A 16,010-nucleotide genomic window follows, 5' to 3' on the forward strand; every position below is an offset into this window, starting at 1 on the left:
GATCTGGGTATGCCTTGGCATGATTGGAGTGTTATTTCTGTTTACAATCATATATATACATTTGATGTAGCACTCACACTCCTATCATGCACAAGCAGCCAATACATGCTGAAACCTGGTTAGCTGCCCCCCTTGTATATTGATGCTGCCACCACAGATACAATGGTGCCAGCAGTATGGAATCTGCACATCACTTACAGCCTCCTGTGGACGATTATTTTTGGCCATTTTTTTTATTCTGGCATTTTGCCGATAAAGCCATTTTCGGCTGATACGTTTCAGCCACCAATATATCAGTTCATCCCTAATTAAAATCTCCTATGATTGAAACTTCACCCAGATTTACAGCTTTTTTTTCAGTTTGCAATAAAGGCTGATCTTCCCCATCAATGCTCGTGCTTGGCTGCTTGTAGCACATATGTACAAGTAATGTGCGCCCCTTTTTAAATGTCTGTGCTAATCTCTACCCATAGTATCTCCACATTAGTCCCAGTGTCATCCACACCTTCCTTAATACTGGGCTTTAAAGTAATATAAAGAAACCCCTCGTCGTTTTCTAATTTCTCTGTCCCTTCTAAAAACCGAGTAACCTTGTAAATTTACTGACCAGTCATGTGTATCTTCCTACCACATTTCAGTAATACCAATCAAATTATACTGTCCCTCACTTATATGATTTAACTTCATATTTGTTTACAAAGTAACTGTTACTTAGTCCAGACGGCCTTTCTAAGAATAGCAGAAGGGTGAAAATTGATTATACAGTATATGCTAGTTAAAGACTCAGACACTAATCAGCCCTTGTTCTCATTATAGATTCACAATAGCTTTATGCCTATCCCATGAATGTTTAAATTCCCTCACTGTATTAGCCCCACCACTTCTGATGAGAGCTAAAAAGAAAACTTAACTTTAAAATAACCAGTGTAAAACAAATTGAAAATCTGTGGCAGGTGCCAAACGCTGCAAATCACACAATAAGTGAATCAAAACGTAAATCAAAAAAGTGCTGGGCAAAAAAAAATAATGTACAACACATATAATTACCAGTAATATGCTTAAACTAAAGTACAACAAATACAATATCATGTTGCAGCGTTCTACTATAAGCAGTGATATGTGCAAAAATATCCTTTTTGGGGGGTGCAGCTTAAGGTGAAGGAGCATCAAACCTGAATGTTGATTGTGAAAGAGTTAGTAGACATCAAGGTCTTCCTTCCTTCAAAATACCAAAAGTGATAGATCATTTATTGACCAATATTAGTTTAGTGTAATCAAACCTCAAATAAGCAAAACAAATACGATATAGTGCAATATGTTACTAAAAACAAAAATGTAAAATAATGTATCCTCCCCCGCACCCTCCAAAGTGTAACTTACACAGAGAGAGCCTCAAACCAGGCTCTTGAAAAGCAGTTGATTGTAGCGAAAGTATTTCTTCTGATCACGGAATTGGCAATAATGGATTACAAATGGACAGAAACGTAGGACAGAACTTTGGTACAGACAAATTTATTATGGATGAAGAAGGCTTACTTTAAACAATGGTGATATGACAGACCACGCTACGAGCACATAAAACTGCAATCATCACTACTGTAATATTTTTTACTGGATATTTTTTCAATTTTGTGTGATTGTAAGGTGCAGATTGATCTGCTTTATCAACATTATAGTGTCTGAACATTTTCTAGGTAATCTACATTATTTAAAACACAAAAGAAAAGTACAAAAATACATCTATTCTTTAGAATTAAAGTGCATGTGGTACAGAATATATGGGTAAATTAATATGAAATCATTCTCCCTGCAACAAATTTGCAACCGTTGTAACAACATTGTGAACTTTATTTGTCTTTTTTCTCCAATACAGACAGAGAGATCAATGTCAACCTGCATATTAGGAGTGGCAAACTATTTTTTTTACAGACTGTTAAAGCTGCATAACTACAGGTAAGAATATACTCTGGTGCAGGGCAGGACTGGTAGCATTCAGCCCAGTGGAGAAGCCCACCCAAACAAAATAGTCCCCGGCATTATATTTTTTTAAAACATATTTTATTCCATTTTCCAATACAATGTACTGCACGCAAACTGCAGTATACATTCTTTAGTTACCGGAGTTAGAAAACAAGACCTCTACTTCATCAAATTCCTCTTCTTAAATTTAGGCATAGAGAGGAAAAAGGAGGAGAGAGGAGAGGGGTTGGTGAGAGAGAGAATGAGATGAGGGAGGGTGAAAAGGAGGAGGGAGAGAAAAGGCAAAAGAAAAAGATTTGCCTACATAATTCCAATGGCAGACACATACGTTAGTCACATATAAACATTGACTTAAATGGAGACCCAGCCTCCATTTACTTGGGAGTTCTACTGAACATGTGTGAAAAACTACTGAGAAGAACTATGGGAACAATTAAATAAATAAAAGTGTTATTATAATTATCCAATAACTAATGAATATCACCTAATTTCCTGTACCCTGTGAGTGGTGAGGTGGTCATCATAAAATAAGCATTGGGGTTAATATATAAGAAATACCCTATGTGAGGCAAAGGCTATGGAGTCCATTTAAGTCAATGGAAGGTGCATGTGTACGAAACAGAACTATGCACACCTGTTGATACAACATTTTGGACAATGTTATGCGTCCAACTAGGAACAGTTTGGGGAAGGACATTTTCTATTTCAGGATGACTGTGCCCAAGTGCAAAAAGCGGGTAGATAAAGACATGGTTGGATGAGTTTGGTGTGGAAGAACTTGACTGGCCGCGTAGACCCCTGACCTTAACCCCATCGAACACCTTTGGGATAAACTGGAACGGAGATTACAAGCCAGGCCTTCTCATCCAACATCAGTGCCTGACCTCACAAATGCTCTATTGGATGAATGGGCAAATATTCCCACAAAAATACTCCAAAATCTTGTGGAAAACCTTCCCAGAAGACTGGAAGCTGTTATACCTGCTAAGGGGGACCAACTACATATCAATGTCTATGTATTTAGAATGCAATGCCATAAAAATCCATGTTGATGTAATAGTCAGGTGTCCAAATACTTTTGTCCATATAGTGTATGTGTCATTTTGTAAAACTGGATTTCTTATTTTTTAAGATGGAAAAGCCTGGAGTCCAAGCTTAAAATGTCTAATGGAACACCTAAGGCTTATCAGCAACTGGTGCAGCGTATCAAGCTACTGGCTAAAGAGAAGGATGGACAGGACTATAAGGAACAAGTGTCAGCACTGAGTGAAATGGTAACTAAACAATTACATGCAATTGTTTTGTTTTAATATCTTGGTTATATGCAATTGATAAACAAAGAAAACTGGGAATGGGAAGTGTACTTGTGTAAGAAAAAGTTGAAATCCGTTTTACATATTTATGGATTAGTATGTGCGCCTCACCCTATACTAGACATGTGCAAATGGGCCAGAAACAACTCAACAACAAATGTTTTGTTTCATTTTTGGCCCATTTTTTTCAACAATGAATTCTGGTTTTCGGCTTTTCAGATTGGATGACATTCTAAGGGCTTTTTACATTTGAAAATGAAATTCATTGTCCCACACTCTGAATTACTCTCTCATGCTCTCTCACACCCTCATTCACTCTGAATGTCTCTCTACCTTCTCCGACGACCGCTTGCACTTCCATCTCTCCATGCTGCACAGATCCACTTCTTCTCTAGCTTCTTCTTATGCATCTCTTTCATCTTCTTGTCTTTCTGTTTTCTGTGTCCAGTCTTCCTTTTTCATTCGCTTCTCTATGGGCATGACATGTGAACTTCCAGAGAATGGTGGGACTTCAGGGCACACCTTTCCCCCATTCCTCCAGTCCTTCACCCTTCCCCCGTTCCTCCAGTTTCCCAAAATTTTATCCGGAGGTCAGAATAATGAAGACAGCTTTGTTGAGGGGTGGATAAAGAGGAAATCAGAAGGAAAGTGCGAGAGATCATGAGTAAATGTGAAAGAGTCCACAAAAACGGAAATACAGAGCTTTTTGTTTTCGTTTATTTCATTGGGGACCCAACTTATTTTTCAGAAACTGGCAAATCATTACATTTGCAATTTGTACAAATACAAATGTACAAGTCTACCCTATATCAACAGACACTGATGATGTGCATCTGGGTATTTACTTTTAACTTGGCAAGATGTCTCCCACTGTTATTTTTCCTGGGTTCAAAGTTGCCTCACTTTAAACCAACCTAAACGAGAAAAATTATCCTGCCTGGAAAGCCTTTCAAGACACAATATGACATCAGGATCACAAGAGCCCTGCTGCTTACCTGTGGGAGGTTCTATTGTACTGCACAGAGGAAGCAGAACCTGATATCACATGACTCTGCTCCAGTCCTTCTTCCTCTGTGCAGTACAATTCTGATGAAGTGGCCCACTGCAGAAAAAACTTGGACACCCCTGTTCTAAAGCATAAAGAGCTTTCACTTGATGTAGATGAGGCAGACTGTTGCAGGAAGTGGAGGTCACGTCTGCTGCATCTACATCAACGCTGCAAAACTAAAGTTTAGGTAAGGAGAGTGGGAGCCTCCTACCATACATTAAATGTAAAAAATAAAAATAATAATAATAATAAGTTTAAAAAAATAATAATAATAATAAAAAAAAAAAATTTCTTTAAAATAGCACCAAACTATAAGGGTACGGCCTATAATCGAGCCAATATGGTATTTGGCATATTAATTATTTTTATATTTTTTTATTTAATTTGTTATTTTTAATGTTATAATATTTGATTACTGCCTTCTTGCTATTGGATAACTTAAACTTGCTGCCTCATTCTCAGATTTTCGTGATAACCTCTTAACAGAGCAACTGCACTGTTGTAAATAATTCTTAGCACCAGATAGGGGTGCATCACCTTGCTGCTAACATGCTGTGGTATGATTTATGTATTAGTCCGTATTGGGGTCCACTTGGTCCATGGGCTCCATTTACTACAGCAGGAGTATTTCCAGAAACACAAATTCCATTTCTGGAGTATGATCAGCAATGGCAGAGAGATCTTCCTATGTCTTGTCATGTGACAAACGCAGTGAGTAAAAAACTAATTGTGTAGCCATAAGCAGTGTTCTCTCTAAGCTGTGCGCTTGTGCACGCGCACATAGCTTTTTTAGAGAGCGCACGCCAACTAAGAAAAATTAGATGGAACATTGGCCATAAGCTGTCTGCTTGTAAGCAAAAGGCAAGGCTCAAAGTTACTGTGTTAAGATCCCCTAGACAGGAAGCTGAAGCTACTGGAAAATAGATACTTTACATGTTTGGTTTGTGTGAAAGTCAACCTGTAAGCATTTATGTGCATTATACATTGTGTGTGTCTGTATATCAGTGTCTAAACACAAGAATAGAAGCAGCTTCCATGACAAATGTTAAGATTTGTACCGTATTTGCTCGATTATAAGACAAGGTTTTTTTCAGAGCAAATGCTCTGAAAAATACCTCTCGTCTTATACTCGGTGTCGTCTTATAAATCAGACCTCAAATAGGTCTGACTATGAGACTAAGATACAGATCCCCCGCAACGCTGGATCCTCCTGCCCCCCCCAACTTACCGGTTAGCCGGGGCAGCGTGTAGACGTCTGCGCGATGGACGCAGACAACCCCCACTGCTAGCTGCATCTCCTTACGAATCGCGTAGACGTCTACACGCTGCCCGGAAAACACACCGGGAGTCAGAAGCACCGGTACGTTTTTTTTGGGAGGGGGGCCACTAATGCCACTCTGCCTCCAGAAATGCCTTTTAACCCTCTATACACCACTCTGCCTCCTGAAATGCCTTATACCTCCCTATATGCCACTCTGCCCCATAATATGCCTTTTAACCCCCTAAATGCCAGAGGCATTTCTGGAGGCAGAGTGGTACATAGGGGGTCAAAAGGCATATCATGGGGCACAGTGGCATAAAGAGGGTTAAAAGGCATATCATGGGGCACTGTGGCATATAGGGGGTTAAAGGCATTTATGGGGCAGAGTGACAAGCCTGGGGGCAGATGTGCATAACTGGGGGACAGGTTGGAAAATAAAAGGAATTAAAAACAAAATATTTTTCTCAATCATAGCTTTTATTAACCCCTTAAGGACAATGGGCGGTCCCTAAACCCATTGAAAACAATGCATTTTGAGCCCGTACATGTACGGGCTTTGTCATTAAGGGGTTAAAAAATAGTTTACATGAATTAATATTTACCGGTAAAACTTTTTTCCTAGAGGGTCGTCTTATATTCAGTTTTTTTCCTTTTTGTTCCTAAATTAATATTCAGATTTTGTGGGGTCGTCTTATAATCGAGCAACTACGGTATTTATACTGCCTTTTCTTCCCATTGAGAGAAACCGTATGCTATTTACTAACTGACATATTTTATCTTTCAACAGATGAAGGTGAAATTCGATTAATCCTCTGGCATTGCAGAAAATCCAGCACCTTTCCTGTCGAATAATATAGAAAGATTATATTTGGGAGAAATATGTCAAAAATATTTTCTGACTTTTTCTTTTGCAAACATTTTAGCATTTCTCAAAATAATGCAACAAATTTCTTTGTATAGAACATTTCCATGGTGCAAATAATTATAATTTTGTGTATGCAGTTATTACTCTAAACTTACATTGGTGTTAGTGCTTCCAATATAATCAATTAATAATAATCAATTTATCAATGATCAATTTGTATCACGCTATTGAATTAATTAGAAGTGATGTAGTGACTGAGGTTCAAAAAGCAACAAATATATAATTTAGCGTTATTCACTTCCAAGCTGTTGTTCCAAAATGTATGGGCCCAGGACGTAATATATTACATCCTCTGCTGCGATAACTGATCACGGATAATTGTAGCTTGAAGACCCAATCATACGCACAATGCCTTTGGCAGCGATCACTGCCTCTCTTCTTCACAATAATCATGAGGCGGAGAAAAGTCAAGAAGAAAGCTGGAGTGATCTGTTTTCTATAAATTTGTATTTTTAGCTGCTTGATCAACAGGCGTTGTATAGATCCCCTTTTTTTATACCTAAAGGCTGAATTTTGTAACACTTAAGGTAGGGAGGATAAGTGATAGAGGGGTATATCTTAGTGCTTTGGGCTAACAGTAATATAAAAATAAACACAAAAAAATGAAAAAGTGGATGTACATGATCCAATTGTAACTTCCAGATTCAGGACACAAATACCTTTTTTATTCATCTGATCTGGCTATCTATATTTTTTTAGGTAAAATTCTATTTTTTCATACTAAATGATGATTTTTCAATTTGTAAGGTTTTTTAAAAAAACAATATGTAATTTTGTGGTCATACTAAATGAGAGGGGGGTATGCTTAAAAAGCAAGCGTGCTAAAAACCCCTTTGGTCCTTAATTGTAAAAAAACAAATACCCTTGATCCTTAAGGAGTTAAAATGATGATGCATTTTATATGTAAGCTTCCCAGAGCTGATGATAAGGATTATTATGTTTTTTTTAAGGGAACAGTTGAAATACACCACTATATATTCCATCCAGACAAATATTTATACTTAAAAAGTAAAGATTATTATAATTTTAATTTACATACAATGTCTATTGCAAAAGAAAGGTCATAGCTAATTGAGGGACTCTTTGACAATAAGAATAAGAAGAACTTGCTCAGAATTTGCATGGAATTCCTTGAGGAGATTTTTTATTCAGCTGTCTCCATTTTGATGTTGAGGTTTAAATTTAGCTGTAGATGCCAATAATTGGAATAAAATATTAAATACAATAAAAGCATCTCATTGTATGGATCTACAAGAATTGCAGTTAAACCCCTTGATGACAATTGACGTGCCAGGCATGTCACAGAAATGCATCCTCATAACCACAATTGATGTGCCTGGGGTTAAACGAGTGTAGAAAGTGTTCAACGATCACCTCCTCTAAGCTCAGCCAGTGTTGCTCGATAGTGCCTCGATATCAAGGCATTCAGCCACACACAAAAATAGTCAGGGGCTCTCATAGGAGAGTCTAAAAACACCAATTGAAAGAGACATGCTTGGCAGCAACAATTCAAAATGAAGGAGGGTCTGTTCAGGTACTGCAGCTAACCATGCAGGTCAATGGAGCGCAGCCCACTAATCACTATGTGATAAGTAAAATAAAATTAAAAAAATAAAATAAAAATAGTTTAATAAAATGTAAAAATTAAAATACTCCAGTGATGTCACTATGACATCATAAGGAGAACCATCCAGTTGTTTATTTTTATGAGCAAGTCCTAAAATTGGCACTGTATCTTCCCAAAAATCCTGACATGGGAAGAGTAAAAAAAGTAAACTTCTTCCTTCTCCACAAATTGCTTTATTACACTTGACTATAGATTGTTTGAGCCAGAATGAACAACTTCTTATCATACATATTTTATTGGCAAGAAAATGGAGACAGAATTCAGAGGTTTTATGGTTTCAGGTGAGGAACTAGGGTTCAGGCATAGTATAGAAAAGGGCTCATCCTTTGCTCATCCCTTGCTTCATTTAGTAGTATTACTTGGTGTTTGTAACAGGTAAAGCAGCATGCATCACCACAGCGCTAAATTCAAATTGTAATGGTAATTGACCTTTTAAGAATGACAGGATCTGGTATATTTTTAGCAAGTATTTTATAACCTTTCTTTTTGCTAAATAATACTTTGTTTTATATTTTGACATGTTTATGAAATGATGTTTTTTGTATTTCATTTTTTTGTATTTTATTCAAACCTTATCCGAATTTATCTGAAATAAAATCCTCATAAGCAATCCGCTGAGACTGTACTAGATTTCCTCCTTTACAATGGGCTTAATTATTCTGCAAAAATGTATCTTTTTTTGTTTTTGGAATAACATGAAACCTTAACCGGCTAACTGAATTGCATTAGATTCCAAGTTTTAACGCTACCTATGATGTTTTATTATTTATTATTATTTAACACACTTTGTGAGCGTGGTGGGGATAGGCAGAGGCATACAACCCCAATTTGTTAAGGACAAGGGGGCACTTGGTGACCCTGCTGTAAACAATGATATGATTACGTGATTACGTTGGAGCTTTAATACTTACATTTGGGGATAATCAAAATTTTAATTGAATAAGAGTGTCATACATTGCTTCAGTGGGTGTAAGCAGTGGTAAGCACACTTAGAAGACAAAATAATTCCTGGAAAGTAATATGTTAGCATTCAGACTTACAAAAAAAAAACACACACAATAGTACCACGACTCCAGATCCATTATTATATTTATGCTGAACCAGTGGGGACAAAGCTATGCTTGCTTTAAAAAGCATCTTACTGTCACCAACCTTTGTCACAATAAAGTAGTTATTTTTATGACGTTTTTTAAGCTGTTGAGAGAAGCAGAATATACCTGCTGGGGTGGTGGCTGCCACCTCGTTATGATCACCTTTGCTGCCTCCATAAGTACCAGTGCCTGCTTATTTTATGACAAACAGATGCAGTTGCACTTAAAAACATTACTGCTGCTAAATACACCATTGGACTCATTAGGACAGCAAACAAACGGGGAAGAAACTAAGAACATGGGAGGTATTTTTCCCTTAATAGCAGAAGCTGCAGGGAAAGGAGGGGTTTTCCCTCGCGTTGCAGTAGAAGCAGGGCACTATATGCAAGCTGGGCCCATCAACCCCCCCCCCCCCGCTAAAAGGTGAAAGCCCTTCCTTTGGTAATCGTATCCTTTCTCCAAAGCAAACAAGTACAATTTGTTATGATACATGGTTAAGTGACACATCACTGGTACTCTCTGCATTAAAACCTTCACCTTTACATGAATACGATGGTGTTGAGGCAATATCTACCACGGGGTAGTGTTGTGTACCGTTTACTAACATATATTCACTTCCATTGTTTTCATCACGCCAAGAAGATTATTCACAATAAATGTCAAGTCAAAATTCTTGCAAAGGGTTTTTTGCTCCTCCCAACCACTTGTTACTCATAATATTCATGTAAAGAAGTGGTTGTTAAACCTTTATATAACCTTTATATAACCTTTACTTTCTCATTTTTCTTGGGTAAATGTATGGCTTTTCCGATCTTAATTTGGTCACTTTAATTTTAGTAGAAGAACAAACAAAAAAACACATTCCATTAATTATTTTAAATTGTTCCAATAAAATATGAAGATGTCAGCTCCAGTTTGTGTGTCACTAAGAATCTGTTCATTCACCCTGAGAGTAGAATGAAACATTTTAGACTCTTGGTTGAACCATGCAAGCTCCATGGTATGCCCACATTGTGCATATGTGCGTGCATAGACCTGGTACAGCCAATTGGTTAAGTGAATGAGCAGAATGTTTGCTTAAATGCCTGCAGCAACTAGTTCCATGGCCAATTGTTAAAGAAATTCAGCCCTATAGCATGCTGCTGGATGTATGTCTCCATTGGTGCAGTTGTTGCTGGTCTTATAATGCAAAATCAAGTTTGGATCTTGAGATGGTGCCCTTGTAAGAACGCATTTGGAAATGCCCCTGAATTCTGTGCACAAATCTGATGTCCTCTTTCTCCCATGTTGTTTGTTGGAGCCCCTGATTTGGGCAATATCAAAGAATCCTAATGTTCAGGGTCACAAGGAATATAAGGTCACAGTCTACACATACCACCTTTTGTTAAAGGTTTTCACAACTGCGAATATCATTGTCTAATTTAGCAAAAAAAAAAGGGTTATTTTGGAGACCTTGCAAATTTTAAAATTAACACAGGTCAGAAACCTTGAATTTTTTTCACCGATTGGTCTGAGGAGGAGAGGTTAAGCAATTCTTTACATATCTGATGGTGCCAGGGCAAACATAAAAACCTGGGACCTCCATCACGAGCAACATATCGCAATCATACAAACAGAATTTTTATCCACTGCTAATGACCCTTCAAGAATACCCATAGGAGCCCTCGGCTGAGATACACTTTGCTGTGTCTTCACATGTCTCCAGACATGCTCAAATGTTATCAAGCAACCTACTGAGGGGGCTCCTGTTGCCCCAAGACCCAGACTTCCCAGAGGGCTGTTTATCATCTGTTTGGGGGTTCCTTCAAATCCCACAGCCACTTAGAGTTCAAAATGTTGTTTTGGATGGTTCGCTGAAGGCTTTTGAGCGGTTACTGGCAAAGCTCTGAGCTTTAACATACTCCAACTGCTATCCATGAAAGTAAAAAATTATCATTAGCATAAAATAGGTACTCAGAATTAGTAAATCCCTATAGGATTGTGGCTTCAATATTTATCCAAATAATGAGGGCAGCAAAACACACAATTTATATATATATATATATATATATATATATATATATATATATATATATATATATATATAATATGACAAAGTCTGTCAAAAATAGCAGTGAGAATGTATTTTCCACCAATTACATATAAACAATATGCATCGGCACTTTAAATAAAGCATACATTGTGTAATAACTAATGCTGGATGTTTTAATTGCTATAATACTGTAGTCAGTACAAAAAAACTGACATCGTATCCTGACACTTCCCATGTCTCAAATTTCTTGTTTCAGTTTCAATTCTTCTTCAAAATTTGCCTTTGCCCCTCCTGGCTACACCTTTATATACAAACTTTGTATCTTGAGCCTCAGCTGTTTATTCTGTTGACGGCGGGAGATTTGGCTTGTGCTAAATAGAAATTCACCCTCAACTTCTCCAAGTAATCAATTTGAAAACCTGTTACCAGAAAAGAAAAAACTATGGAACCTCTTCGTAAAAGAACAAAGTTTGATATAACGACAGGTACTACGCTGCTACTTCGTCTGTGTGATGCATTTGTTCGTACAGATGGGAATGTCATCTGTCCCATCATTAAAGCAGAAAACTCCATTCGGGTTCTGTACAAACTGCAATACAATTTGTTCAAGGATATTTTGGTAAAAGTGGTGAAAGAAATTGGACTGAACAAAATAACGATTAACTACAAATCACAGACTTCCCACACAATTAGAGACGGCAACCTATTTATGAAGTGTGAGGTTTCATGGTGGGCAAGTGCTGAAAAACTCACTGAAATACTGGCATCGGCTTTTAAAAGAGATTCAAAAGTGAAGGATGTTTTGATTGATATAGTACAAGACGAAGAAGAAATACTCCCACAACCTATGATATCAGGTGAATACTTTTCTTTTAAATACGGTTTCAAAATGCTTTCATTTTTAAATTTCATGTAACAAACAAGGAAGTACCTAGAGTACCTCCTAATGGGTGGCACTGGGCATCCCCCTGATGGGTGGCACCCGGGGTGGACTGGTAACAAAGTACTTGCGGTTTTATTATGTTTTAGCGTGTGCTTTGCAGGGTTTTGCCTTGCAGGAGAAACACTCTGTTTAAAAATTAGAAAATAAGTTTACCAAGTTTTTTCACTGGGTTCTTGGCTACAACAAGGTCAGGGTCTTGCCGAGAGATCACGGGTTGATTAACGAAGCTGTTATAGTTATATATGGTTTATTTGATTTTCTAGGATATGGCTTCTTTTAATATTTATGTTTATGATGCCCAGTGTGATTTATTCCAGCACATATTAGCAGCCAAAATCACACAGCAAAACTGAGAAGTCAGTGAAAGCTGGGCAGATTGTTTTTTTCCATAGTACAAAGTAGACTTGTGCATTCGTCTTCAGGCGATAATGAAAACGAACAAATGTAGAACAGAATACAGTGCCGGTAAAACGTAGGCGAAGACTCACAACTGCCAAAATTTCAAACAGGAGTGAGCTGATCCTCTTCTGTCCAATCAGCTCGCTCTTGTGATGTCACGCCAAGGGTCTCGTCCAATGCCTGTGCTGCTGTTTTTTGAATTTCTGAAACCGCCTTTATAAGACCAGAGCTTGCCTGAGAGATCCATTCATTTTTTGCTGTGACTGCTTTGGCAACACTGCTGTGCTGCATCCGAGCGTTACAGAGAGAGATTGTTCTGTTCTGTGTGAGACTGGTAAGCCTCAGCCTTCCATCTCTCACAGTGTACTGTTCTTCACTTCAGTTCTACTGAATTAATAATTTTATTAATTTAGTCATTTTTTAATTACATTTTTTTCAGTGCTTCTGTCATCAACTGTGTAGTGCTGTTGAGTTGAGGCACTGGGGTGCCCTTGCCCTGGGCTGGCAGTGCCTACTGCCTGCCCTGTTTTCACTTAGATAAATTAAAGAAATAACAGAATTTATAAATAATAATTTAATAGAATATATAATAATTTAATACATTATATTATTATATATATTTGTCAGTCACATATACTATAGTATACTAGTGTAGAGTGCAGACATTCAAGACAACTACTAGTGTCTAATCTAAAATCATTATAGTAATATTATATAATTAATTTTAGCTAGCTTAATAATTAATTAGCTATAAATAAAATTACTACTAGCTTATTTTGCTTGAGACTGTCTGTCAGGTAGAACGGTTAATAATTTATCCAACATAAAGATTAACCAGTCCACTACTACCTTTAAGCTCAATCTAGAATTTGATAATTAATTTTATTATTAATTAATAATTAATAAATAATTATTAATAATAACTTAGTTAATAATTTAGTTAGTTAATAAGTTTATAGTTCAGCTAATCTTATTAGTACTGGTGCTGCAGCTCTTTAGTTTGTGCTTTGTTTTAGCAAGAGCAAGAGACCAAGTACATTTTTCTTAATTAATATTTAATTTTATTTCATTTGTTTTGCTCACCTCAGTCCATCAGTGAAGTGAACTTGTTGGGCTAGTGAGTGCAGCCGCATAAGTGCTGTGTGTTTTTGTTCAGCAAGCAGTGATGCTAACTGTTTTGGTGTTACATTTTATTTTCTAATTTCTGCTAGATTGACTGTGTGACAACAACAACTGTACTAAGCAAAGCTTCAAGGTACTAGCTGTAGTACTATTAAAAAAACAAAATAATTCTAAGATTTAATCTTAATCTATAATATATTATATAACATAATATAATAAATTCTAATTCATAATCTATATTCTATCTATAGACCATAATATAAATCATACTAATCTATTAATATTATATAACTTAATATTAATTAATAAATCATATACTGAATCTGATTTAACCTCACTTTAGCTTAGTGGGCTTGAGAGCGTCTGCCTAGAGTTAGACTTAGAATAGTAAGGAAATATAACTTTAGCATTGTAGTAGGCTAGGCTCTTAGGCCCGTGTAAATTTAAATTAAAAATAAAATACTGCTAGTTAAAATAAATAGTTAATCTCGAGTTAATAACTTAAATAACTTGAGCACTTTGGCAGATTGCACACAACAGCACAGTGCCCTTGTGCATAGTTTTACTTTTTCAGCAGTAGCACTGAAGAGAAACTTCCTCTAATTTTTTTGTCTTTAATTTTTTTTTCCTTTTTTTATTTTTTTTTAATTAGTTTTTTATAGTTTTAAACACTACACTACACACACAACACAAAATTTGAAATGTATCCTCCTTTTAGGACTAAGGAGGGACAAGCTCCATCTACCACCACCACCACCAGCATCACCACCAGTTCTAAGATGCAGCCTTTGCGTCAGTCTAGTCTGCCAAGTAGGCCAAGCTCTCGCTTATCGTTTGGGGAAGCATTGCTTGAAGGATCATCAAGTAAAGGAAAGGCACCAAAAGCAGGCAGTAGTAGTGCTGCTAGGCCCACAAGCTTTATGGTTTTTTACGGAAAGCCTAAAGCACCAGAAGCCAGTTCAAAGTTAAAGGGTAGCACAACTAGTACTTCTACTAACCCAGTGAGTAAAAAGAAGCGCTTTTTGCCCCAAGCAGCATCTTCCCCATCCACAAGCAGCATGCAAGGTATCAAGCAGAGCCAAATTAGCAGCACGACTCAGAGGGGTTTTCCCAAACCAAAGCTATCTCATTCCTTCGTAGGGAAAACCACCACCTCTACCACCACTAGTGCTGGGCTTACTGTTCCCACAGGTACCGCCACGCCATGTCCTCCTAGCACCTCTAGCAAGCCACCAAGTCCTTACAATATTTTTGTAAAGACAGTTAGAGAGAGGGCTACACATAGTGGAACTCCACCTAGCGAGGTACTAGAGGAGCCTGAGACTGAGAGGCCAAGTGCAGAGTCTGTTCTTCCTGCTCACACTACAATATGATATCAGTCTTAGCTCCAGCCTAGCAGGAATTCCATTTGATCTGGTTAATGAAGAACTAGACTATGAGCCAGAGGAAGTAGAGGAGATGAGTGGTCAGGAATCATATTCCTCAGGGAGCAGTGTACAAATGACTAGTGCACAACTTTCCCCTGAGCCTCCACCTTCTCCACTACGATCATCTCCACCACCAGCAGCAAAACCTACCAAATCTGGTAGAGTTAAAGCAATTAGCAGTCCCACTATGGCCAGTACTGGTACCACCAGTGCCACCACCACTAGTTTTGCCGCTGTTCATCCACCCCGAGCAGTAGAAGCAGCACCCAAGGCACACCCCAATTTGGGAGCACTTTGAAAATGTCGAAGAAGGGCACTATGGAAAGTGCAAACATTGTGGGAAGCTAATAAGCAGAGGGAAAGTGTCTGGACATTTTACCAGTGCTAGGATGAAGCATCACCTCAGCACTCAACACATGGCTGTGCTATTGGGGAAAGATGCAGCAGAAAAACGTAGTGCAGGTAGCATAGCTGGTGGCCGTGGTACTACAACAACAACTAGTACTATCTCCAGAGAGAGGAAAAACTCCAACAGCTGCTTCCGAGCCAATAGCAACAACAGCTAGTGCTGGCAGCCAGATACCAAAGCAGGTTGGAGCACTGCATATCCAGCCCACCCTGGAAGAATTTGGGGCATTCCACTCCAAGAGATCAATGCCCAAACAGCAGGCCAATAAAGTAACTCGACTTATTGGTCAGTTCATTGCTGTTGGAGGGGCATCCTTCTCCATGATTGAAGGGGAGCCTTTCAAACAATTGATGGCGGCTGTGGCTCCACAATACACAGTTCCGTCACATTCCACTTTCAGTAGGAGCATTGTCCCCTCATTGTATCGGTCCTG

At 37.9% G+C, this 16,010-nt stretch overlaps 2 protein-coding genes across 3 annotated transcripts in view; both read left to right on the forward strand.

The window, feature by feature from the left end:
* Positions 1 to 7,137, forward strand: part of LOC128480772 (uncharacterized) — a 54,274-nt gene extending 47,137 nt beyond the window's left edge. The window contains exons 21-23 of one of the 2 annotated variants that reach the window (XM_053458314.1): positions 1,878 to 1,953; positions 3,113 to 3,254; positions 6,390 to 7,137. In XM_053458314.1, the coding sequence (XP_053314289.1) occupies positions 1,878 to 1,953; positions 3,113 to 3,254; positions 6,390 to 6,410 (239 nt within the window). In that variant the 3' untranslated portion in view covers positions 6,411 to 7,137. Of the gene's footprint in view, positions 1 to 1,873; positions 1,954 to 3,112; positions 3,255 to 6,389 lie in introns of those variants that run through there. The other variant, XM_053458316.1, reaches the window with a different exon arrangement.
* A 4,469-nt stretch (positions 7,138 to 11,606) lies between these two features.
* LOC128480798 (uncharacterized) overlaps positions 11,607 to 16,010 on the forward strand; it is a 35,030-nt gene continuing 30,626 nt past the window's right edge. Inside the window, exon 1 of the mRNA XM_053458317.1 lies at positions 11,607 to 12,134. Coding sequence (XP_053314292.1) covers positions 11,720 to 12,134 — 415 coding nt within the window. The 5' untranslated portion in view covers positions 11,607 to 11,719. The remainder of the gene's footprint in view (positions 12,135 to 16,010) is intronic.

This window comes from Spea bombifrons, chromosome 1, assembly GCF_027358695.1.
Source record: "Spea bombifrons isolate aSpeBom1 chromosome 1, aSpeBom1.2.pri, whole genome shotgun sequence".
In the NCBI taxonomy this organism is placed as follows: domain Eukaryota; kingdom Metazoa; phylum Chordata; class Amphibia; order Anura; family Pelobatidae; genus Spea; species Spea bombifrons.